This window comes from Streptopelia decaocto (assembly GCF_964273445.1).
Source record: "Streptopelia decaocto genome assembly, chromosome: 7".
NCBI lineage: Eukaryota > Metazoa > Chordata > Aves > Columbiformes > Columbidae > Streptopelia > Streptopelia decaocto.
This window is the reverse complement of record NC_138661.1, coordinates 24107249-24133983: the sequence shown is the minus strand read 5'-3', so window position 1 is coordinate 24133983 and position 26735 is coordinate 24107249. Positions and strand designations below refer to the sequence as shown.

The 26735-nt window shown below is 44.9% G+C and overlaps 2 protein-coding genes across 3 annotated transcripts in view; one reads left to right on the top strand and one right to left on the bottom strand.

The window, feature by feature from the left end:
• The window catches only part of ANGEL1 (angel homolog 1), a 32614-nt gene extending 26731 nt beyond the window's left edge, over window positions 1-5883 (bottom strand). The window contains exons 1-5 of one of the 2 annotated variants that reach the window (XM_082059160.1): window positions 5190-5883; window positions 2855-3454; window positions 2099-2325; window positions 1423-1492; window positions 573-1006 (exon numbers count right to left, since the gene is read on the bottom strand). In XM_082059160.1, the coding sequence (XP_081915286.1) occupies window positions 573-1006; window positions 1423-1492; window positions 2099-2325; window positions 2855-3454; window positions 5190-5253 (1395 nt within the window). In that variant the 5' untranslated portion in view covers window positions 5254-5883. The remainder of the gene's footprint in view (window positions 1-572; window positions 1007-1422; window positions 1493-2098; window positions 2326-2854; window positions 3455-5189) is intronic. The other variant, XM_082059159.1, reaches the window with a different exon arrangement.
• Window positions 5884-7781: 1898 nt separating this feature from the next.
• LRRC74A (leucine rich repeat containing 74A) lies at window positions 7782-25917 on the top strand (the record flags this gene model as incomplete). Its single annotated transcript, XM_082058359.1, has 14 exons — window positions 7782-7869; window positions 11258-11368; window positions 12573-12748; window positions 13374-13481; window positions 14201-14297; window positions 14723-14772; window positions 15566-15647; window positions 17332-17417; window positions 17762-17956; window positions 18827-18922; window positions 22437-22580; window positions 23741-23848; window positions 24497-24582; window positions 25842-25917. 14 exons carry the CDS (start codon window positions 7782-7784, stop codon window positions 25915-25917), a joined length of 1503 nt encoding a protein of 500 aa, XP_081914485.1.
• Between the last annotated feature and the right edge of the window lie 818 nt (window positions 25918-26735).

Sequence of the window (26735 nt, the reverse complement as noted above, 5' to 3'; positions counted from 1 at the left end):
AGGCCTGTAATTCCCCAGATTCTCCTTCAGGGTGTCATATTTGCCAACTTTCCAGTCAACTGGGACCTCCCCAGCTAGCCAGGACTGCTGATAATAATTGAAAGAGGCTTGGTGAGCACCTCTGCCAGCTCCCTCAAAACCCTTGGGTGGATTTGATCATAGACATACAGTAACAGGTAACCACACAAGACTCAAGCACAGGTTCCCATTTCTAACTTTTCAGATCAAATATGCACGTAAAATTCCAGTAAGTCTCTGTTGAGTTCTGTTTCCCTATGCTTCCAGTCACCTAGGCACTGAAATCTCATAGCAAAAAGGGAGCCAGAACCTGAAATTAAGTGGTCTATTATCACTGGTCTGCCTCAAAAGAAACCAAAAGAGCAGTTATGGAAACAATACGTACACATTTGTCCACTTCTTTCCCCAACAGTGCTGGAGGCATTGGAGAAGACTGCTGTATAACTGCATTCAATATTGAAACTATTTCCTCATGAGATAAAGCATGCAGCCATGCATTTCTCTAGCAGCATGCAATAAAGTGCTACCCCATCCCAGTTCTGGCTGGCACCTACCTTCCAGGCTGGCATCCCATGGTAGGAAAGTTCACCATTCCGGATGAATTTGTAGAGTGGAGAATCGGGTACAGAATTCAGGTCTCCACACAAGATGACAGGATAATAGCTGCCTTCAGTAGTTTTAGCAATCTTGTCGATCTCTGCTAGAAGCACGGCCATCTGGGCCAGTTTGATATCTCCCCGCCGGGGATTAAACAACACATGAGTGTTGGCAACACACAAAGGACTGACTGTCTTCAGATCCAGGCCCTCTGGGAGCAGAGGCTGCAGCAGCAGCACCAAGCCCACATTATCCCGATTGAGGACCTCCAGGCCAGGACGGAAGTATTCTATGGGGCTGTGGTTGATCAGCTGGAACCTGCTGTGCTTATAGCACACAGCACAGCCATCTGTCTTCGTCCCAGTTCTTCGTTTATAGAAGCATGCAAAGCCTGAAAAGAAACCATCACCTATTTAAAGGTTTATCTAGTCACTACCTCAGGATCCCCACATCAGCTGAGGAGTTCAGCAAGTCTATGTAGCAGAAGAGGTTCCTACTACATCTGGGTACAGCACTATACCCTATTTTGTGCCAATAATCACAGTTTATCACTATCACTGAGGGTATTTTCTCTCCTTGTCCTCCTAGGACCCTCTCAATTTTGCTACTCTGATCTGTCAACTCTGAGAAAGATCAGTTACAAAAGAAAGCGTATGGGTCTAGGCAGACAGTTCAGAAGTTGAGCTAGCACCCACCCAACAAACAGAAAGAGCTCTCTCCACAGCAAGTGCTCTGAAGACGATAAGCGGGAAGCACTGCTGGGCCAGTCCCATGAGCTGGAGGTACAAACACAAAAGCAGGACGTACCCATCTCCTTGAATGCTGGTTCCAGCTGCTCCTGGTAATGGTTCTCTTGCACCTCCTGCAGACACAAAACCTGGAAGGAAGGCAGAAACCTCACTCGCTCCACCAGCATTTGCTAGTTACCTTGTTTTGGGGAAGGAAGAAAGTGGAAAGTATACTCACATACCAACCCTGCAACCAGAAAGGTCATCACTGCAACTCTGTCCTGTACTTTGCAGATAGAGAGCAATAACTTTCTGGGTCACATTAGCTTATTATTCAGTTTTCTGATGACAAGGCAGAAGATCCTTCATCACACAAAGAGGACTCAAGTAACACAGAAATCATAAAGTCCTCTTCTATGCAGTCTACCCCTCCTGTGCTGCCTTATAAACTCGGTCCTTTCGTTATCTCTTCTTTTTCTACTTCTGCTGTTTAACGAAGTTAAGCCCTGCTATCAAAGTATGACTATTTTCTACAGTAACACAATCAAAGCAAGATAGACACACAAATAAAACATATGTACAATGCCTCTAACACTCTCAGAGGAATCAGTGTTCAGTTACCAAGCAGGTAGCATATCAGCATATCATAAGGATTTCCCACCCACTATTTTTTTTTTTTTTTTTTGAACTGTTAGATCAAACAAGGAATTCAAATTCTGGTGGCACTGACGTGAGAACGGCCAAGTCATACTCACATCAGGATCCCAGTGCTGGATCTCTTGCAAAAGGTTTGGAAGGCGGTAGTTCCAGTTCAGGATGTCTGGATGACAGTGTAGATAGAGATCAAGACCCTGCTCCACCAGGTCCTGGGCAAGGATGTTGTAAGACATGACTCGAAATTCAAAGAGAGGAGTGCTTTTTGAGACCTGTTCTAGCACAGAGGGCTGGACAGAAAGATCCTCCCAGTCTCTCCATAAAATATCTACATGCAAGAGACAAAAAGCCAAGTTACAGCCATGCTGAATACCCTGCCAACAGTTTTGTTTCCCAGGGACCCAGAAAATTGCCATTCTTATTCTCTGAGCTAGGGTATTCTAGTCTCTGAGTAAACCATCACCCAATCTGGTTATCAGGTGCTCTTTTTGGATGCCCTTGGATAGCTGCCAATGGGGCTGACATAACACGAGACCACAGTCCAGCATACTGAAACACCCGACCAGCTTTTGGGTGCTTTTTATATTATAAAGCCAGTACTTGGGAATAGTTCCCGGGAAATGAACATACATTGATGTTCAGACCAGATGGTCTTAGCACAGAGACTACTAGCTGCGACCAGCCCTTCCTCAGCAAAAACTCACTTTACAGCTTTCAGTAGCAGATCCTGTCAATTCTGCATGGACAGATACAAGCAATGTCTTACTGACAGCAAGCCCAGACACAAGAACCTGACCACATTCACTACAAATGTAAATTCCAACCCTATCATTAGATTCAGAGCTGTTACTACTGACCATGGTAGGGTACCTCTGTCAGGAGAGGACAAAATTGCACCGTATCCTGAATGAGCCAGGCTGGGGGCTCTGTTGGCACTGTCTCTTCATCAAGCGCTAAACTCCAGGCCAGCACAGCTGGGTCTTCATTCTGCACGTTCACATCAATTGTGCCACAGCCAGCTACCTGGTGATCCGTCTGTGGCGCCACAGCTGCCCAAGGGGCACTGTCTGCTACAGCCACTGTTTCCTCTGCTGGTAATTTTACCAGTTCAGTCGCTGCATCATCTTGTGGTTCTGAAGAAGCCAAGGCATGGAGCTCTGCGAGCTGCTGACCAGCACACTGGGTGACTTCTGGAGCCAAATTCAGGTCACTGAGGCTAGTCATCAATAGCTCTGAACCTTCTAACCAGTCACTAGTGAGTGTAACTGATACTTTCCCCACTGCTGGAGCACTCTCATCGGCTGGTGAATTCCCTGCTCCTTCTTCCAGCCACTGCTGCAGAAGGGCTTCTTGCTCTTCTGGGACCAACCTTCCTCTCGTCGCAGCAAAGACGCCTTCTATCTGGGTGGACGTGCTCTTCGCCAGAAGCACATTCTTTCGACAGGTAAAGAAAGCATCTGCCATTTAAAAACAAACAAAACCAACATAAGACAGAAGGAAAACCTTTCTCACTCTTTTCTTTTTCCTATATGTTTGCTATAACTCTGTGCAATACAACTATTCAGTATGGGAACCCAAACAAATTACTTCTCTGAAGAAAAACAGTTACAGTCTGAATAACTTACCCTGCCTCTTCCTGAACACTAACCCGCAGTCCAGGTCTATTTATGATAGTCAAAGTCACGGAACCTGTATAGGATGGCTACGGCTTTACCAACTCTAGAGAATGCAACTTCTGTAGTGCCGCAGCCAGTCAGCCAAGCTAAAAGGCCTTGTGGAAACCACCAGCTCTCAGCAACACATGTAAACGTACAGATTGTGGAAGTCAGCTGATGGGGGCACAGAATAAGAAGCCAGGCTCTTGCAGATGACCACTTGGAGCAAGTTTCTTTCCAAAGATTGACTAAGAAAGTAGTGCTCAGCTAAGAGAATCAAACATATCACAAGAATGTGTTGCAGAAGAAAAACTGTTCTGTTATTAAGAGATTAAAATTAAAGACACCGAGGGACCAACATGTGGAGTTAAAAGCATTATTAGAGATAATGTATACACAGAAGTAGTCCTGGTAAGAATTACAGATCACCTAATTACTGACACCCACGGTAACAAATTTTAAAAACATTGCTGTTAATGTAACACTTGAATATACTAATATTGGCAGGGTAAAGTAGAAAAAGAAAGGGACTCTTTTCACTTGTACCTATATAAGAGACAACAGCATTTACGTTTTGCTATGAATCCTGGGCAGACACCGGTCCCTACTGTTGACTTATCAGTTTTTGTTGTCTACAGATCACTTTTTTGCTGCTATATCCCTGTGACAGCCAGTCAGCCAGAGCCGTAACATACAGGAGTCAGCAACATCTGTTTAAGCTTTTACTGTATTTTTTGTGTCAAAGCCTTCTGTATGTGTCATAAATGGGGCTTTAAGAACCATACTTCTCTCCATAGTTTTGTAATTCAGTTAATGAACATCAGAAACACCACTGTACCCAAGTTATATTTTCGCACACGACCAGCCAGGCACAGCTGTTACAAGAGCCTGTTACTGTAGGATGGGAGCTGAATTTGAGAGGTGACAGGTAGCTGCTCACTATGACCACGGTGTGCTGGTGGCTGCTACAGGCCTGGGGTCACGTTCAGGCAGGAGGGTGGTTTTACACCAGCACAGTCACCAGCGACTATGAAGCAGCTGTACCGATCTAGGAAACTAAGTGAAACACTGATGCACGCAAAGCAAGAGTCCATCCACGAGTCACCTGCTGGTCCTCGGGCAGTCACAGACCTCAGAGCAGCCCATCTCCAAAGACCTCCCCAAACCCGCAGCGCAGGTCGGGGCAGGAGGCTCGGGCCTCCCCGCAGATTGCACCCGCCGCTGCTGCACAACAGTCGGCCCTTCTTCCCTCCACAAACCGAGCCCCCGCGCCGCCCCGGCCCGGCACAAGTGCCGACGGCACCTCGGGCAGCAGCCCGGGCCCCCACCCGCCTCTCCTGCCGCCTGGGGCGAAGGGCTCAGGGAACTACGGGGCGGCCAGCAGGACGCTGGCTCCCAACCGCCGAGGCACGTCCGGCAGCATCCCCCGCAGGCCGGGCCGGGGCGGGGGAGGCGAGAAGCAGTCGCACCCCGCCCCTGCGGGCCCCCGCCGCCGCCTCCCCCGATTCCTGCCGCCGCCCGCCCGGGGCCGGGTTACCTCGGAGGGCCCGGAGGAGCCGCGCCGCCGGCAGCAGCACGTAGCAGAGCACGGTGCCGATCATACCGCCCGACGCGGCTCGGCCTCCACCGCCCCCGGCCCGGCCCCGGCGAGTCGGCGCGTCGGCCCCGCCTCAGCAGCGGCCGTACGGCGCGGCCTGGGCCTGAGCCCCGGCGGCGCGCAGGCACTCACCGCGCCGGGCCGGCACCGCGCTGGGCCGCCGCGCCGCAGGGCCTAGCGGCCGGCTCGGGCCTGGCCCTCCTAGTGCGCTGCTCCGGGCCGCCGCCCCCGGGAGGACGCGGCCGACAGGTGGGACGGCCCCAGCTGGTCGAGCCCGGCCGGGGTGGGGCCGTGCCCGCCTCGCTGTGGGGCCCAGGCTCGGCCCCGCGGGGACGCGCACCGGGGCAGGCCCGGTGACGGGGCTCTGCAGCGCTGCTATGCCCGGGGGTTCAGCAGCTGTGACCCTAAGCTGGGTGACAGCAGCTTTCTGGCCCCACCACCCTGAAATTTGTGTTGTCAAACAAAAGTTCTCACACCCTGTTCTCCGGAAATCCAAACTGAAAGGAAAATTCCCAGGAATTTTTTCCCCTGGAAAGCCACTAGGCAAAGTCTCATTTGCTCCAGATGAGTTAATAATTACACAGGCCTTGTAAACACCGTTGATGGTATTTTATGTTTTGCAGAGTGCAAGCTCTGTGTGGACAAACGCCATTGGGGACGGGTGAAACACAGCCGTGGGAGCGAGCCTTCCCTCAACGTGCTGCCCACAGGTCACCACAGCTCTGCAGAATCGCCCCCTCCCACCTGGCTGTGCACACACTGCCCTGTGCGAGATGAAACCAGTCACATGTTGGAAACTGACAGTTTCATATGAAAAGAGGAGTCCTGGCTGAAGTCCACGTTTTGTATGTTTTGCTTCATTCCACATTTGAATGTAGAGTGCTGCCAGACTGCCCCCTTGATGGTGACCTGCTGCTATCTCATGGTTTATACTTAGACAAAACACTTTTTGAGGGACAACCTGCCTCTTACCCTTTTTGTGTATGGTGATAAGCACAATAGGTGTCCACAGCTAGGATATGAGCTGATGTTATAATGTATATACATAATAATCCCACCGGTCTCATTTTCAAATCCCTATTTATAAAACACCACAGACATAGGGATTTGTCTCAAAACCCACAGATGTCCCTGGCAAAGCACAGAACCGGACTGTGGTCTTCCATCTCCTGCTGCAGTAAGGAAACCTCTGGAAACCATCATTGGTTTCTAGTCCAAAAATGGAGAGAGTTCTTCAGAGGAAGGACCCACAACATTAAGGGCTGATGACTGTGGCATTTAAAACAAGGCTGTTCTTTAAAAGGAAAGATCTAAGACAGTATCTTCAGACCCAACCCACACCAGTATAATCAGACTGAAACTGGAGAAGGATGTTAGATGGTGCCACACACAAGCAAGTATCTGGACAGCCACAGTTGTTTGGCCTACAGTAAGAAAAAATATTTACAAACTTTGGCAATAAAATCAAAGCTGACAACAGTCATCTGCTTCAGGGTCAAACCTTCCACTGGCTTTTGCGGCATTTTGTTCTATGTCCAAATATAACCTACCATGGTCTCTAATGACTGGACTGCTTGAGAGGTTTATGTAGAACCTAGGGGAATAAAACCACTAAAAATACCCTGTCCTTGGGAAAATGGACTTTTTTTTCCTCTCTGTATAGCCCATATTACACTGTGTAGGCTACATAAACTTCAAAATATGTACAAGAGATAACGTTCACTGAGCATCACCCATAATGGAACGATTTCTAAACATACATATTTGTTCTGTTCAATTCCTGTCAGAAAGCCTCGTCTGTTACAGTTTTGGTGTTAGCCCCTTAGGAAAGGTCACAAAGTCTTCAGTATAAATGATGTAAAATAAGCACTAAACCAATTTTGGCACCAACAGTAGCTGGTGGGATGAATGAGTACTTGAGTCGAGGTCACATTAAGTGCTGACATGTTTACAAGCCACACTTTATTACTGAATGTACCGAGAATTTGGCAGAAGGGAAGGCTTAATCTATTCAAGACTAATAAGGTGAATACACTCCTTCTATCTGCATCTCCTTTAAGACTGTAACTACCACAGTCTGGCTTTCTCATGAAATCGTACAAACCGGAATACAAACTCAAAGGAGAGGAGAACTCTTACCAGCAGCCTGGCACGACTCTCTAATACATCTCAGAGGGTTTCACAGCCAAAACCGCAGCTATTCTCAGTTATTGGGAGCTGATGGGATCCCAGAGCAATGGGGTTTCCAGAACTGAATGGCAGCCCTTGGAGATGGAAGGTGCAGGTGAGGTCACAGAAGGGTGGTGGTGACAGGACGGGGGCACGGGGCAGCCACAGGCTCTGCAGAGCTTTCTCATGACACCTGGCCAGCCCCTGCAAGCAGGAAATGGGATTCTCCTGTTCATGAACAGTATAAATCAAGAACACATCTTACAAGTGGTGCCATTCGTCTTGGAGATGTTTTAATCACATCCAGGCAGCTGTGCTCTTTGTGTGTAGGTGGGAGGAACTTACACGGTCTAGGAGGTCGCTATGGACTCCTCATTTACAGAAGAGAAAAAGCAAATGAACCCACAACTCACTGGTGGTGACATGGAGAACGAGTCTGAGAAGGACACAGGTGCAGTGTTTATTTACTAGCAAACTCACTTCAGAAGTAGTCAGAAATGGCCAAAGGAAAACACCAGCAGCCCAAAGGACTGCTGCTGCCGTAGGCTGATCACCAGGTGGGAAGGCTTCCCTTCCCCAAGCCAGGCAGCAACGAGAATGGTGGCGACCGGGGATCCAGGGTGCCAGCACCCAGTGACAGGAGCTGCCATCTGGGAGCAGCTTGGAAAAAACAAAATGCATCAGAAGAGGGCTTGTCAGTACCAGCTTCCAGGCAACTCCACCCAGCTGCCCCTAATGCCCATGGGGGACCTTGTGAGACCAGATCCTGTTTGACCCCTCCATCACCCAGGAGGACAAGCAGGGCTGACAAGAACGTGCTGCTGTCAGGCTGTGCTTGTACACAGCAGAGTCAGGCTCCAGGTCACTTAGGCATTAAAAATTAATTTCATAGTTTCCTTCATAATTCAATTACTGTAAGGTAGTCAGATGCATGGGACTTCTCTCTTCGGTTCTTGTTTTTCTGTATTTAACTAGAGTTTATGAAGTGCTACATAATAATTTTCCCTAATGGTTTTTCTAGTAGATTAGATCCTTTATCAGATACTTTTAATTGTTTCAAAATGACATTTGACTAAATATCGTTTCTTATTTTTCTGTAAAGGTAGCTCTGTTTTTTTTTTTTTCTGATCCAGCAATAACAATTTATTGCCTGTTTGGGATTAGTCTCTTTTAGATAGCCTTTCTGTAAACTAGGTTTCTGTTCTTGGCTATGAACTCTTGAAATTTTCACTCCTTAAGTGGGATCTGACAAAATTAGTTACCTGCTATCAAGCCCAAACAATTATATTAAAATTAGAATTTCTCATGGGTTTTTGACAGTATTAACTTAAATAATATTTTCACTATGAAATACCTGGGCAGTTCACAGAATCACAGAATAGTTGGGGTTGGAAGGGACCTCTGGACACTCTGGACCTCTAGTCCAACCCACCTGCTCAAGCAGGTTCACCTAAAGCAGATTGCACAGGAATGTGTCCAGGCAGGTCTTAAATGTCTCCAGAGAAGGAGACTCCACAACTTCTCTGGGCAGCCTGTTCCAGTGCTCTGGCACCCTCAAATAAAGAAGTTTCTCCTCATATTCAGATGGAACCTCCTATGCTTCAGTCTGTGCCTGTTGCCCCTCATCCTACCATTGGCACCACTGAAAAGAGTCTGGTCCCATCCTCTTGACACCCACCCTTGAGATACTTACAACCATTGATAAGTTCCCCTCTCAGCCTTCTCCAGGCTGAACAGACGCAGCTCTCTCAGTCTCTCTTCATAAGATGCTTCAGGCCCCTAATCATCTTCGTAACCCACCGCTGGACTCCCTCCAGTAATTCCTTGTCCTTCTTAAACTGGAGAGCCCAGAACTGGACTTAGTACTCCAGATGTGGCCTCACCAGGGCAGAGTAGAGGGGGAGGAGAATCTCTCCTTGACCTGCTGGTCACACTTTTCCCAATGCACCCCAGGATACCATTGGCCTTCTTGGCCACAAGGGCACATTGTTGACTCATGGTCAACCTGTTGTCAACCAGAACTGCCAGGTTCTTCTCTGCTTCACAGAACTATGGAAGTTTAAATTGCTAGTGTGATTTATTGAATATCTGTACAACATAAATTAGGTTACAACAGAAAGCAACATAGCCAGAGAACAGGCGTTGTTAACCTAGCCCAAGGTAATGGATTTGCTGTTATCTGGATGCATCCATCACAAATTGCACATCAAACCATGGAGTGAACTCCCTTCTCAGCTCCTGGTTTGTGACTGGTACAAGCCATGCATGAGGCAGTCTGATCAGAAAGCTGTGTCTGCAGCCTCAACACCTGGGGAAAGGAGAGGGTGATCAGGGAGTCTCCAAGCTGATCACTTTCCACCGCATTGGTTTTAAGACCAATAATCATGATCCAATTCTTTTCAAATTTCTGCTTGAATGACAGTATTATCATCTGTACCAGTTTCAATTTCTACAGTTCCACAGGGGTGCAGGGACCACTTCTGGACCTACCTCAGAAGGCTCAGTCCACACACTGCAGGACTGGCTGAAGTACTGGGCACATGACAGCCATGTTTTCAGGGGATGATACATCATGGATGGGTTTTGTATAGCAGAGACAACCTGTTCTTCAGCATGGGAAGTTTATCTTTGCCAGGACTTCCAGCATTGTAGGGCCATTAAGCAAAGATAATCAGTGGGTACTGTCATAATGTTGCAAATCTTTGGTTCTACTTGTCTCATGAGTTCTTTACATGAGAGTTAGACGTTTTTTTACCCTTCCTTTTGTCTTTCTCACACGAAAGTAATGCAAGTAAACCTATCATTTGAATAAATAAAGTCTGGCAAAAGGAGAAGTTCTTAATAAAGGAGCTGCAGCTGCAGGGCTGGTTGAAATACCATGATGTGGGTGCCAGCTGGCCAGTTGTTCCCTCACGTAGGTCTGAATGAGCAGCCAAACTGCAAGCTTCACATCACACATCAATGCTAAGTGACACCCAAGAAGAGTACAAAATTACAGGTCAATATCCTGGACCTCTAAAGGGAAATAAGGAGTAAGGGAAGGAGGTAGTAAAAGCAGTGATAGGGAATGAAAAGGAAGACTCAGAGTAGGAAAAAAATATGTATTATGTTATTATCCAGAAATTACTTTGGCAAAATTACTCTTCTTTTTTTTTGTTTTTATGCATTTATTCCTCTTGAAAAAAAGAAGCCTCCAAATTCTTCTTACCCCTAGCCATAAAATAAATCATGAATTGTAGGCAAGAGAAGCTGTATCCCTTCCAATGGATCTAGTTACACTCAGTCCCAATGCACACTAGCATTCAGACACTTTCTTTTCTGCCATGCTTGAAGAGTACTACAAAGCATTCCCAGTCTGATTGCAAAGTCAGCCACTGGTGTCCTGCCTGTGCCTGGGGAAGTGGGAGTCAGTTCAGGAGAGTCAGGAGGAACTGGTGTGGGTTTGGTTTGTAAGCTTGTGGGGAAATGGGATGAAGAGGGGAAATTTGCTTTGCCTGGTGAGCTCAGGGGAGAAAGGCAGCTCATGAGGGAATGAAGACCCAATGTGGGAGAACCGTGAGCCCCCCGCACATGGGCTGCAGAATTTGGGGAGGGCTCTTTCCAAAAGTAGCCAAGTCATGGCCAGTCTGCAGACCTGCAGCTCCAGAGTGAACCCATCCCCACAGCAGGGCCAGCACCACACGCACAGGGAGCAGTGGGCATGAAGTGTGGCTGGGGAAGGAGCATGCTGAAGAGGGGCACAAGCTTCAGTGACAGCCTTGGGTTGTCTGTCACATCTGGGGAGTCACATCTCTGCTGGGCTTGCACTGACAAAATGAATCTGTTTGGTTTCATGGCAGACCAGAATGAAGAGACAGCTGAAATCAGTGAGCCTCCAGAGCATGTGTCGCTGGCTGACGCCTCAGCAGAGAAGGCCACGAAAGCCTCTGACACTGACCTAGAGGCTGAAGGTGAATGTTTTCTGACCATCTGCCCTCACTAGGCTTTCCCTTACAGTCAGAGCTGTACCTACCAACTCCTGTGTATCCAAAATGCAGACCAAGGACACAACCCTGCCAGATCCCTGTCAACCACATGTAATCCGGCAATTGATTAAGGCAGGGGGGTGAATTCCCTCTAAGAGTTCTCAGTTTGATATCAAGCATCTTCCTTCAACTGCTTTCTATACACCATGGCTATTCCTTTGCTTCTTCTCTACTCTAGTCCTTTAATAACCAGCCTGCTGCCTGGGCAGCAGGAGCAGCTAGCTGAAACTGAGGCCCTGTTTGTGCGCTCCTGACGGAACACGGCACAGCAATTGTGGTCTGTGCACCATAGGTTTGCCACATCTGTCCTAGGCTTTTCTGGTGGCTCTCATCTTCTGCCTAGCGAAGTCGGTCCTCTAGCTAAGCAAGTCTTGCGCTCATTTTTCTAACAGTAGGATTTGTCCATAATTTAGGATGAGAACTTTTAAACTTGTTATAAATGGAAGGAAAATAAAAAACCATAAGAATGCAAGAATAAAAGACTACTTTGTTAGAGGGCTCAGACTGAACTGGAAAATGGCTTTGATGAGAGGGAAATTTGTCTTGAGGTCAGACCACTGAATGCATATAACAACATGGAGAAATATGAGCTCTAAGTATGTGGTTTGATGAAGGAATTCCAAATGACAGGTTTTTGTGGAAATACAGCTGCCAGCTGCACTGATATGTCTCACTGCAGCTGTGTCAACAACACCCAATGGCCAAGATGAGAATGCTGGGATTCTTTCTGCTGATTGTAAGCCAAAATGTTCTGAGCTGCCCCAGCTCTGCTGGCAATATCAGCTGTGTGCTTCAAATAAGATGTAAAAGAAAAAAACAAAACAGATGAAAATGTCTTTGCCTAATGTCAAGAATTCTCAGTTACACCAAGAAAGGTTTAGTCGCATTAAAGACTCGTGAGAAGCTGTAGGAACTCACTGGGTGCAAAATGGAGAAGCAAGGAGGATACATTAGCTCTTGGAGGTCTGGGAAAAAGGGAGGGGGAGAACCAGGGGACAATAACCCTCGAAGAGTAAAATCCTACTGTTGTTGTACAGTGTTACTTAATTTTATTAAGATACATAATTTATTTAAAAGAGGAGGGAGGACACTGAACGCAACCACTTACCAATACACTTTTTCTCTGTAGATCCTGAGAAGGCCTTTAGGAGCATTAGGGGCACAGAGCTGTACTTGGAAGCATGCAGGCTGGTGAAGGTGGTTCCTGTCTCATATTTTATTCAGAACTTGGACAAGCCTTATATAAACCTGAACCATCATGGTCTAGGACCCAAAGGTGTCAAAGCCATTGCTATTGCTCTGGTGGTGAGTAGCCAGTAAGAGTATACCCACTGTTCTCAAGAACAACAGGCATTTTAGGCCTCTCTCAGGCCTGGAAGCCATCACTGAGTACACAGTGTGGGAGAAAAAGTCATGTATATTCCCCATAGGAACTCTGAATCCCTAATGTTTCTAACCCCCTGCACAGGAAAGTCTCATGTAGCAACTGCTGGCTTTTGCTGGACTTACTCCCAAGAGCAAATTGATGCCCTGCCATTGGACCAAGTACCCAGTGCTCCTAAGCCCAACAGGACCAGAGGTGGGGCTGGAGGGACTGGTATCCCCCACCCTGGGTTCTGCATAGGGCTGTGTCACACTCACTAATAGACAGGCCCAAGATGCCTGAAATGGCACTTGGATCTGAACCTGGGCCTCCAGCTGGCAGAAAGCTACAGAAAGTCCCACCCACTCAAAACCCCTCCAAAAAGGTTTGTCTTTTGTATGCCAGTTCCCACTTCCAGGGCTCTGTCATGACCCCCAATCACTCTCTGGCTCAGGACCTGCAGTGAGGTCTGGAGGAAATGTCCAGTGACGAACTGAGGAAACTATCCCCTTCATTAATTTTTCAGCAGTTTTTTGTGTGTCTTTCTTTACCTTTGTGTCTTCCCAGTCCAACACAACAACCACCCATCTAGAGTTGGAAGACAACTGTATTCTGGCAGAAGGAGCCATATGTTTAGCAGAGATGCTACGAGAGAATTCCTCCCTTCAAGTACTGGTACCCAATCTGACATAGCTTGTAGCTTAAATTATTGCTTATGAAATTCAATCACCTGAGAGAAAACCAATTAATTCCATTATGATTTTAACCAAAATAACCATTTTCCCATGCAAAAACATTCACATTCTGAAAGTCCTTATATTTTATGCTGCTCTACTTTTAAAAAGTACAAGCTTTTGGAAAGCAGAAGTTTGCATGTGATGGCAGTCTGGAACTGTTCATTAGCAGATGTGACAATAATTACCATAACTAAGTCTTTCTAATTCATGCTTAGCCAATGGAAAAAATGTTTTGGTCAGGAACTTTCATTCTCCAATATGATGTGGGGAAATTCTTCTAAATAGATTAAGGGAATAATGCAAAACTTTCAGATATGAACGGGTAGGAATGTTCCTTCATTCTGAAACTGGGGTATACCAAATGCATTTTGATAGGGCATGGGGATCTGTGTTACACTGGAAGAAAAGGTCCTTGTCCAAATGCTTCTTGGTTCACTGAATTCAAAGACCCATGTGAAAGCGATGGCTCTAGAGCTTTATTCCTGTAGGAAGGACACAGGGTTAAATGCACCTATAAGTCACATGTTAATTACTGTCTGGCTGACAGTTCTCATATTGCTTGTCTTGCATTATTCCACTGATATCTTGGGCATTAAGAAGACAATTAAGCTTATTCATTCTTTGAACTCATCCTTCTTATCCTCCCTTTGCCTCCAGAACATCTCCAATAACCATCTAGACACAGCAGGAGCTGAAGCCATCACCAGCTTGCTTTTGGATAACGTGTCCTGCCTCCATACTCTTCAGCTCTCAGGTGGGCTGTATGCACCCAAGCAGTGATGGCAGTGGAAGTGAAATAGCATATATTTCATTCCAGTCTCTCATCCTGAGAATATCAGTCAGACTATGGGCAAAATCAATCTCTCAGCTATGTCTCTGACAGGAACCCAGAGTAACAGTGGAAATCTAGATTTATAGTGATATAATTAAATATTTGGCCTGCTCAATATCCAGCACCTCTGAAAAACCTTATGAGAAATTTAGATAATTGCCAGAGTCTTTCCCACACACTGGCCTAATTCTACTCCCTGGAGCAAGGTGGAATAGTGACTAACTTCTTACAGCCTGATATGGGCTGTGATTGGCTGGAGGTTCCACCTAAAAGCACAGCTTCCTACAGACCCGGGCAGAGCACCAAGGGAGAGATCAGCACTCTGTTAACATACTTCTCCTCCCCAGGAAACAACTTTGGAGAGGAGGCTGCACCGTATTTTGCTGAGGCATTAATGGTGAGTTGTTACCTGAAATCCAAGGTCATTTGCAGGCCGGATTGGGTGACAGACTCTCCTCATCTTGAAGCTGCTACTCACTTGGCCTGATTTCACTTGGAAATGCCCACATGATTTCCTGACATAATTCTGCTAAGTGCTTCTTGCTTACTTCAGAAATGAGAGATGCTGGGAGGACACAGGGCAGGATGGACTGCATTAACATTTTCTCAGGACAGATGTGTGAGTCTGGCTGAGAAACAAACCTTCAGGACCATGTAACGGAACAACAGAATGACATCTGGGTGAACAAAAAGATTTCAAGAAGTATAAGTAACCCAACTTCATATCATTTTGCAGTTTTCCAGTAAAAAGAAAACGTTTGACTTCTCTGGTTAGTTCCTGTCCCAAAGGCATCACTGGCACCAGCAGAAGCTGCCCTGAGGCAAGGCCTTGACCTGGTATCAGAAAGTGCTCTTGGTCAAGGTACAATGGTGGCAGTGAAACAGGGGCAGGAACAGAATTGCAGGATGTGTTGAGGCCAGACATGAGCTATGCAAGGGAAGTTTGCACAACACCAAGTCCCATTGCTTCTGCTGTTTTTGGAAGATAATCACTGGGATGTTATAGGCCTGACAAAGCTTTGTTTTGGGACATGCAGTGCTGCAATCTCCATGCTGATATCTCCCAAGCACCAAAGATTTCACTGTGTCTGATATCCCTCTGTTTCATCCTTATGTGGGAACCTTGGCATGACAGCTGGTTGCAGCTGGCCAGATGATCTGGTTGTATCTGCATATTTGTCTCTCTGTAGAGCAATTACCAAGTGAAGAAGCTGGATCTCAGCCACAATGAGTTCCATGAGAAGGGAGGACAGCTCCTGGGACAAATGCTCGGTAACTTAATTTATTACTCTCACAAAGCCAGGAGTACAGGCACTGAGGGCCTTGATGGCGTCAGCACATTTCCCTCTCCAGCAAAAATGCCTCATGACCTTGTGGGCAGTACAAAAGCCAGGGAGCCCCAGCTACAAGAGCTTCCTGCCTGGTCCACAGACTCACCCTCATCACCACAGGTGACTCTAGTAACTGTGACTGATGTATCAGAACACAAAGGCAGAATAAGAAATCACTGTTACAGAGCAGTCCGTATCAGAGAGAAGGGAGCTCGAAGTCCATCAGGGAATATAAAGCAGAAAATTGCATTTTATTAAAATCTAATAGAATCACAACTGTTGTTTGTTTTAAGCCTTTGATTGCAAAGTTTAGGAGTGATTTCAATTTTTCTTAAGTAGCCCAAACTCTAATGGTTTGAGCCATTGCACAGCAAGCAGTAAGGGAAACAGATTAGGAAGAAATAAAATTAAGCTGCCTAATTTATCTGCTCAGAAAAAGTGAGATCCAGAGTGTGCTAGCAGCCCTGGAGAGGAAAAGCAAACAAAACAGTTACAGTCTTTCATTAATCTCAGGTGCTATTACTGCACTGGGAAAGACTTCCATGAGTATCTGATGGCTCTTCTTCCCTCAGTATGTCTGACATGCCTACTACCATAATGGCCACAGGCGTTCCTTGAGCATCCAGTTCCTTGAGCATTTCAGTAACCCAGTGCCTACAGTTTAAATAACATTTTCCTTCTTCTGGTTCAGTATTTCCACTGATATGTTTGTCTTTCTAATTACAGTCCATATCTTTAAAATATGGATCAATTAAAACTGCAGTGAGGACAAGGCGCTGTGCCCCTGCCTTGGACAAGGCTGCAGGCACTCCAGAGATCAGTACTAAAACTTGTGACCTTCCCAGCTCAGAAAAAAGCCTCTCCTAAATTAAAGGTCTTACAGCTCTTCTCTCCTTCCATGTCACTTGAGGCAGGAACAGCAGAGATTATCATAGAATCTGTTAGTTTTCTGTTTTGTTTCTTAAAGGAATATTTTATAGTCAGCTAAACTCACCATCTGCCTCCATCCAACCTCCCATCCGTGGGAAACCTGGACGAGAACTTCTCTCTGAGAATGAGAAGCAAGTGTTGGCAGCAAGTCCTACCCTTCCCAGTGTCACAGTAGACACAAATGAATTCACACACACCTTTCTCTAAGTAAAACTTACGCCATGAGGTGTGCTATGCATGTGAATTGGCCCTAGCACATATACAGCTGGGCACAGCTATTATACAATGAAGATTAATTCCTCTCTTCTGCTAATCAAATATACACAGAATTAATCTTGATGTTTTTGATGAAGCAAGGAGAATGCAGCCCTTTTTTACAGTGAGAAACACAGACAGTGTCTATTAATAAGAAATCCTCCCCCTCTCTACCTTCTTCCTTCACAACTTGTCTTTGATTAAGCCAGAAAACAAACAAAGAAAAAAAACAACCGTGTTCCCTTTCTACTTGTGATCAGCAGCCCATTATCCGTTCTTTGGGCAGTGTGTACAGCAAAGAGTCTGTAAGTACAGGTTCCTCCTACTGCAATCAATGAAGGCTGTTGCTGAACCCCCAGCAAACTTTTAGTCCCTCAGTGGATCAGCAGCTGTGTCCAGACCACTTTTCATGAGCTAACATCTCAGTTTTTGTCTCCTAGCCAGCAACACAAAACTGGAGATTTTGGACCTGAGCTGGAACCACCTGAAGAGGAAGGGGGCAGTAGGACTGAGCGTAGGTCTCAGGGTAGGAACATACCTGTTATGTGATACCCTTCACAGTGATTACTGCCAGGAGCTGCCTGTAACACTGCTTGGAAACTCACATCCCCGAGTTCTGAGCAGCATTCAGTAGCTCCAGCAAGCCTCATCCTGCAGACGGTGGCAGTCAGTGCCAGGAGAAAGACTAAAACAGTGAGTAGGTCTGGTGACTTATGTGGATGGAGAGACCCTGGTGAAATTGCAGAGGTATAGGATTCATTGGGGCTGCCTGGGTGTGACATGATGCTCCTGTCTGAACCAGGCAAGAAACGGTAGAGTGTTACAGAAAATGCGCATGCAGTAGCTAAGATCCCTCTTCTCTCCCTGGAGGTCAATGATGCACTGAAAATACTCAACCTTTCTTGGAATGGCATTGGCAACGAAGGAGCACTGGCCCTAGGAGAAGCTCTCAAAGTCAATAACGTGCTGGTTCACCTGGACATCAGCAACAACCAGATCAACAATGAGGGAGCCAGGAGGCTCTGCAGAGGCCTTGAAGTCAATGGAAATCTCAAAATCCTGAAGGTAAAGCAAAGCCCAGGCAGGGCTGGAGGAAAAACCACAGGGAGTAAAAAGATCTGAGGAGGGACAGAAGACAGAAGCGAGCTGTCTGAGATAGAACTGGAGGAAATTAGTATTGCTTTCGGTTGGGGGGAAGCAGGGCAGAAGGAAATCCTGTCCCATTTCTTTCAGGGCAACTAAATTGCACTGTTCCCTCAAAAAATCCCCCAGGGTCTGGCTTGGCATAACGCCACACCCATTAACACCCCAAATGGATTGATTCCTGTCATGTCTAGTCTCAGTCAAGTGAGAACCTGGGCATTCAACATGTCTAGCAGACAGCCTAGGCATTCAACAGATAAAATGTAGTTAGGAAGGTACATATGTACACATAATATGCATTTCAACCTAAAGCAAAGATTCACACTGAAGTTTGCAGGTTGGCAAGAGTGTGCCTTTCTCAATGTGTTCATGATGTGCTAAAAAAGTATTCAAACACATGATAAACTGGCATTGCCACATCCGCGCAATGTCACAGCACTACCTAAAGGAGAGGAGTATTGTCAAGACCTGGAAAAAGACAAAACTGCCTTCTAGTAACCCAGGGTCAGTAATCCCGGAAAGGGAAAAACTGAATGACCAGCTGAGCTTGCTTCAGAGGTTAGGGTTGAGAGCTAACATGTCTTCTCAATCCAAGATCATTCTCTAGGAATTCAGCTCAGAAAAGTCAGCTTGCTTACAAGCTGCATTCTCAGCTAGATCTAACATCACCATCCTGAGAGACAGCCCCGCTGAAGAACGCAAAGGGTCATCCTTGAAGTTACAGCATGGCTTCTGCCAGGGCATGTAATCCTCATACTCACCATGTCTGGATCTATGTTTCTTCTTCAACAGATGGCAAATAATCCCCTGACCGTGGAAGGTGCCACTGCACTAGTCGTGTCTGTTAGAAAGAACGCCAAATCCATGATGGAGGAGATCAACATCTCAGTAAGAGCTTATGTGCTAGAAAACCTCCAGAACCATACACTATATGTTTTTAGGAACAGAGTGGATCACAGAGCTGCCCCCTTCCAAAACTGCTTTGAGATTTGCTGTTTGTTTCATTTATGCACAGCCACTAATAAAAGAGGCTGCTATTTGACAGCCCTTGTAGTAGCTATGTGGACATTATAAGACTTTTGTCTGGCTCTGGAGGGAGGTGCCTGTAGTATCTCCACATTTCACTCCCATTTTGCAATAGCAGAACAAGAACAAAGGGTGAATTCCCAGAGGAGAATGAATTCTCTTCATCCCCTGAGCTGTCTCCCTCCAGGGCAGCCTAAGATGCTAGATACTGTGAAGTGCTTTGATACCCTGCCTGTATGTATGAGGAGTGGAAGAAGATGGATGCTTCAAAGCATTGAAAGCAAAGCAATTTTATTTAAGTAAAAAAAAAAAAAAGGCTGGCATGCAAGGAAAAAAATCAAAGAGGCCAAATCTTAGTATGCTACTCCATAGCAAGTCAGGAGCATGACACATATTGTTGTAACCTCATGTGCTGCTTCTAAAACAGGAGGTTCAGAAATGCTTCCGAGCTCCTGAGAGAGGTCAGGGGTTGCATTGCAGACTGACACTGGGGAGACACCTGTGCACACATCAGTGCACTCTGGGCCTTCCCATCCATACTTTGGTGCTTCGTGGGAGCAGTTACAGAAGGTCTTAGCAGCCACAGAGTCCTCCATCCACCTTTAGGAGCACTGTGATTAAAGGAAAGAGCATTTTCACAAATATTAGGTTTGGGACTTGGAAAATAAATAATATGTTCATGCTTAAAACATGCTAAAAAAAGTTCATGTGTAGTTTGGAGACTCGTGTAATGGGTTGTATCTAAGTTACGTCTGCATGTGTATCTTTGTCCTGTGGTCACTATAGTAAAGAAAGAAACTAAAACAATGCAGAATAAATATTCATCTATGGTCTTCCCTGAGAGCACTGAGGGCTTTCAACAGAGATCATCTGAAGAACAGGCATTCCTCTAGGGCAAACAATTTTTCCTGCATACATTCAGATCAAAGAGAATTTGCCAATTCTGCAAGGAGTCAGGACTCATTCTGCAAAGGAAAACAAAAATGGGCTGTCTGAGGGTAAAGGACTTCATTACAGTAGACATGATTCTGCTGGTTTTATTACTAGTAACCTAAACAATTCACAAACTTAGAAAGAGTAATGTATTTTAGCTAAATTCTGAGGAACTCAAGACATTCTTGAAATGCATTTATTTAAATGGAGGCACTCGAGAAATTTTGAGACAAGGAGTTTATTAAGAATCTTCAACCTAAATCTCACTATGCATTTCTGCTTTTTAGGGTTAACAGATGCTCTCTTCACCCTTCAAAAAGGTCTGAATTATCTGGCATTTCACAAGATAAATGTTCAATGGCATAAATTTACAATGGCATTTCAGTATCCCAATCAAATGCTTGTAGGGAAACATCTGATCTATCTGACAGACTTCATTCCACCTGTGATGGAGGGAGTCTTGCATTTCAATTCAGAGTATTTGCAAATATACATCTCCAAATATCTTATGCTGTCTTAAACCTTTAAGAAATTAGTAAAGGTTTTAATCTTTTATAGAAAACTTCAGGGAAGACATAAACAAAAGCCTCTTCTGCCCCTTTTCCTGGTGATAATTGTTTATCTTGGCTTTTAAAGAATTAATAATTAGTGTGTCTGTAAGAGGAATTTTGAATAAGGATCATCTCAATAAACTATTGCATGGGTTTGACAGCCCTAGCAAAGGCAAAGCTACAGAAATACACATTTTTAACAACAGTTTATTACTTCTGGCTACATTTCCAAGTATGACTTGCCCATGTTCTTTTCCTAATCTACTCTTTATAGGGTTTCAACTTGCAGATACCAACTATCAAATATTTTGTAGAAGTCATGAGTCAAAATAGCCAGCACACGCCTGTCTTCGCCATCACAGTACAGAAGAGAATCCTCTCCCTGTGTTGTTTATCTGGCCTGCGAACTGTGTCAAACATACCGAAATGCACAAGCTGGCTCCGTCCAGGTGCCACCAACCCCCAGGCCAGACCCAGCAGTTTGGCTGTGCTGCTCCGGAGGCTGCACTGGTTGCCCACTGGCTTTCCCCTGGGGCCAAGCCCGGGCTGGCCTTGGAGACAGCTGGCAACCAGCAGAGCCAGCTCCAGCTCTCCTGCGCTGTCCCAGGCCTAGGATACTCTGCTCGGGTGCAGAGTGCGGGGATGTCTCAATGGCTTCTTCAGAGAGTCACTCCACCTCCACAAAACCATTGGTGCTGAATGGAAGCGTGTAAAGCTAGCCAGATCCAGACTCGTTTAAGACTGTCTTTAAGTAGTAAGAATCCAGAGCTCACTGCACAGTAGATCATAAGCTTCTAGATGGATCTAAAGAACAGGAGATCTTAAGCTTCTAGAAAAGAAGCTATAAGAATGCACTGGGAGATGTTGTAAATACACTCTGGGAAAAAATATGGTTCTTGATGCCTCAGAAACCTCCCGAATGACAGAAACAGAAGCTTTCATTAATTTCCTGAACTGCCTTGAAATTTTCAACAATTACATATACATCTAACACAATAAATGAACAATTCCTCTGCCATCACGGGTATGAACAAAATCATAATCATGGTTTCAAAAGATCAGTCAACGCAAAGGTAAATTTGTCATAACTTAAATTTAGAAGAATGAATTACAGTGACATCAACATTTGCATTGGTAGTTTACTCTCTAGTATCCCAAACCCCTAAATCAGGACACTGTGCTGCTGCCCTTTCTATAAATACTAAACCAGAAAGCTCACAGTGTGAGCTCCGAAATGCTGGGCTGTCACTACCCTGTATGAAATCCCTGGGCAAAAAACAATCATCAGGTCTTGTACTGCTGACTGGAGCTTCCCATTAGGGTTACACAATGAAATAGAGTTTCACCAAAAGTTCTTTTCATCTGGAGACACCCGGACCCTTGCCAGACAGATGCATCTTTCTTGTCTGGGTTATAAAGCTACATTGCTGGAGATACTAATTCTTTTAGGCCTTGGGTGATTTTTTTTTTTATTTTTTTAATTTTTTTTTTTTTTTTTTAATTTTTATTTTTGCAGAACTCTATGGCACATTTTGGCCATTAATGGTTCAAACTGCAGTCTGCATGTTAGTCAAATGGAGAGGAGACTCACGTAGAACTATCTCAGGGTCTTCAGTGTAGACATTTACCTGATGAACATCTAGCTCACATTAAGTTAATTTCTACATAAATTAGTAGATCATTTTCTGCCTCAGGCATAGGAAAAGAAGAACACTTGTTTAGGGTCAGCCATTCATAGGATTCCTGAAAGTGAAGAGTACAGATGGCAGAAGGCACCAGCCTTAGGAGAGAATGGTTAATGGTGACTTTAGATGGATTTGCTCATACAAACATGTTTTTGTTGTTCTTTGGGTGTCCATGCTGACTGTAATCTCCTTTCTTCTATGTACCAGAATGTTTTGGTGAACGAAAATTTCATTAAGTTGCTGGATGGGGTGTATCGAATGCGTCCTGAACTAGATGTCATCTATGATGAGGTCGAAGGCTCTATCTCCAAGATCCCCAAGCAACATCCAAATCCCATGAAACTGATTCAGGTGAGCTACTGAATTTGGGTCCACCGTTCCCATGTACACAGTACATGTGCTCCCAGCACTTAGAGGGATGGAGGTTGGAAGGGGTAAGCTTTCTCCCAAGTGGGAAATTCAGCCAAGTTCCTTCAGAAAAGTATATTCACAAAGACTATCACAATGTTCACATATCTCAGTCCACACAGACTGCCTAAGAAAATCCTTTGATCTTCAGGAGAATCTAATGCCTTAGGATCTGAGAGCACTGGGGGAAAAATAATCTGAATATATGTTTGCTCGCTGTGTAAAACAAACTGATTGATTTCAGGTCTGATCCAAATGAGTGTCCATCCTCATCACACACCTACCACAACAGCTGACTTTCATAGAACCCTTCACTGACAGTTGTGCTTTAGCAGCAAAATTAACATGTTTCATAAAAGCAGAATATGCTATTACAAGCAAATACCGGCCTAAATATAAAATACTTTACGTTTCAAGGTCTGTAATTTCTACAGATGTCAGCAGATGGTGCTGTCCTCCTTGCTGCAAGGATATACGAGCACTTGAACACTGCTGAGTTAAATAACACTTTTGCACTACCAGCTTCACTGAGTTTCTTGGCTGCTGTGCAGGTTTTCAGCTAATTGTGTGAGACTTTGATGTAGATAGGGATTCAGATGAACTTAAGCAAAAGCTTGGGCTGTTAACTGACATCAAACAGTGCTGCCGTGCTTCACATCTAGTGATGCTCACACTAGTATGCTTTGCGGTTTTTAACAGCCATTATGGTACTCAGATGTGTCCTCATTCAAACACACGGGAATTCAGAGAAGTGATCAGAGATGTTGGGGAGAGGACCGTCTCTGGATTAGACAGCTGAGCCAAGTAGTGGCTGCTGGGATGAGGGCCAAATAACCATGTGTAATTATCAGAAGAAACAGGTTTACTACTGAGTCTCATTTCAAGGTAGGGGGAGAGGGAGGTATAACTGAGAAGAATGGGTTTAACTTGAACAAAAGGATTTTGTTCTGACAATAGGGTGGCTGCACAAGGAGTTATGGACTCATATATCTCAGTGATAGGCTGAGTAAAAGCAGGGTGACGGAAGAATAAGGGGAGAGCTGGAGGCAGGTATCAGTGGCTGATTCATGGTTATGCCCATGTTTTATCTCTGCTTCTCTTAGAACTATTTGAAAGCACACAACCTACAACTCTGGGACTTTTTTAGGAAAATTGACAAGGATGGAAACATGAAGATCCCTGTGGCAACTTTCCGGAGAGCCATGATGCAGGTGTGCCTCTGAAAGCAGGGCCAGGATGCTCTTCTGGCAGGGTTCTGCTCTAGGGAAACCCTTCTGCTGTGGCACAGCCACCAGCCAGCCTTGCTGGTGACATTGTTCAGACTAAAAGGCTCAATTCACCCATTGCAAAACTTGGGCCCTGAACAAAAGTTGAGACACAATAGAAATGCTGTGACATCCAATAAATAGAGCGGATAGCATCAGTGATAATGGACCAACTTCAGAGTATCACAGGAGCCTTGTAAAACTCACAGAGCTCAGCTGTTTGAATAGGATATACAGGATCATGATAATTACGTCTTACTGCTCTGGGAAAGTGAAAAAGAGGCATTTAAACCCTTGCCTCTACACACTGAGTAGACAGTTCTCTTCCTGCCAAAACCACCACGGTGCTTGGGATCAGCAGCAATGGTCAGCCAGCCAGGATGCTATTTTATAAAAAAATGCAGAAAATTGTTATTTTAATCCTAAAAGAGTGAAATTGCCTCCCCAGCACCACTTTGTATATTTTTTCCATTGCTTCTGCCATGCACTGAGACATTTGCTCACCTATTAAAAGATGACGGGTCCCAGTATGATATGGAGGACTTTTCTGCTTGAAAATATGCAGGTTTGCTAACATTTATCTTACCCTCTTAGCAATCAAGAATCCCACTGGATCGAGTACAAATTGGGGAACTAGTGCATAAGCTAGACCGGAATCGGACAGGGTTTGTGGACTATAGGTGAGTGACTCCACTTACTGTCCTGGCTTGTCTGTCTCTTAAATTTGGCTCAACACCAAATAAACATAACCTTATTCACCTTTGGAGGTGAAGGGACATATGTTTTTGACCAGTACATTACTTACCTAAGTAAAAGGTAGATGAAATAACATCTTGCATGCTTAGAAGCCCTGTTCAGTCAAACTATAAGTCAGTCTTATTCTTCTGTTTGATAAACTTGCTGTGAGAGTGCAGGGATCTCAGACCTGAATGGCATTTTCATTCATGCTCATAAGCCAGCATGATAAGCATCAACTGAACACTCTCCTCCCGCTGAAGCCAGGGTAAGATTTGCAAATACAGTGTGTCTGTGCCTTCAAACCGTTTTCTCCATCCTCAGGGACTCTCATTTTTTTTTTCATTCTCTCTGATCCCCCTTCTTAGGAGACCTAGTTTTCCCTGGAAACCTGCCTTCAAACTACAGAACTTTTCATTCTCTTGAAAGTGCCTCTTCCTTAGTGCCTGTAGCAATCATGTCCAAGTTCTGAGAGCCTGAGCAGTCAGCAGCAAACTCCTTGGAGGTTGTCAGTCGCTGCAGGCTAAACAGCTTGTCACTGGATGAAAAATTCCCCTTAGATTTTCAGTCAGTTCTGACATGTGACTCATCAGCTGAAAGCCCTATTAATCATGCCCAAATATTCCCATCCCTCAGCACATATTGATGGGTTTGAATATATGCTGTAGTCTAGTTTTAATCTTCACCTCTTAGCTTCCTAAAGTTTTAAAAGAGAAGCTAATTACTTAGATCTGGTCTTTATTCCTTTGCATACATCAGTGACATACTAAAAGCATCCCTGCTCAGACGCCAGACAGACCTTAGCCTGGTTAATCTTGAATGAGAGGTTATGTGGGGTTCTCAGGTACTTCAGGCACGAACTACAGAATCATGCTTTAGTAGTAAGCAAATTATCCATTAAAACCCAATGGTCAACAAATACTTCATTTGGTGGTATTAATGCTACAGAGTTGATAGATGGGGAAAGATAAATGCTAATATCTACTCCTTATCTAGCTGCTTAATGCATTTTAGCCCTGTAGTACGTGTGGTAGCGGAAATATTCACCCTGTAGACAACAGTCAGAAGAGTTGTGAATTTTGCTGTCCTTACTGTTCCCACCCCAGGCTGTTTCCTCAAGGTCCTTTCAGCAGCTTTAAGATACCTTACAGGGAAGGTTCACTTTACTAAGTTAACACTGGTTCAACTCTTTCTTTTCCTTCAGTCACTTAAAAGAGCAGAAGACGGCACAGAAGCTTGAGGAAGAGGAAACTGAGGAGGAAAACAAGGAAAAGCCATAAAAATGAAGCAAGAAGGCAGGTTAGACAGTGAAAGATTGTAGAATAAATACTGGAAGAAAGCTCATGGTGGCCCTGGGCTTGGGAAGGCTCATCCCTGGGGAGCTCTAATAGTCAAAATTATTTGATGTCGAAATAAAGTTGATGTTCCCCTACACAGCAGGTACCCATATAGTCTGGTCCTTTTAGTTAGGGACAGGAGACATTGGTCCTTTGGAGATGGTTACCAAATCTGTCTCACTCTGCATGCTGATGCTGCTGAACTTGCAGAGATGGAGACAAAAAACAGGAACGAGGAAACCAAGAAAACTCATTACTTCTATTACTTCGAGGGGGAGCAGATGGACAAAGAAAGACTGAAGGAAGTGCGCTGCAGACAATCCCTACCAGATTTAGTGGTTCTGACACAGGGACATTTGCAAGAGGAGCATTAAATTCATAAGAAACTACAGCTCATGTTGCTCAAAAAGTTATGGGTACTAAGAATTGTATTAAATATCTCCATGAGGAAAAGTATGCTAGAAGAGTGGAAACCATAAGAGATTTTAAATGGCTCAGATACTAAACTGCTTTTTTAAACCAATATTTTTTAAAAAAGAAAAATATTTCGACAACTCTTAAGAAGGAATGAAAACCTTGCATATATTAATGTTTATAAATAAACAGAATTTATAAAATGTAAAAATATACAGATGAGCAGATGCACAAGAAGTACATTTTGCCATGTGAGCAACTGACAACATAGACTATAAACCGAGAACCTTGGAGAACTGGAAAACATTGGCCACTTCAGTAGCAAGGAAAAGAAGCAGCTGGTTACC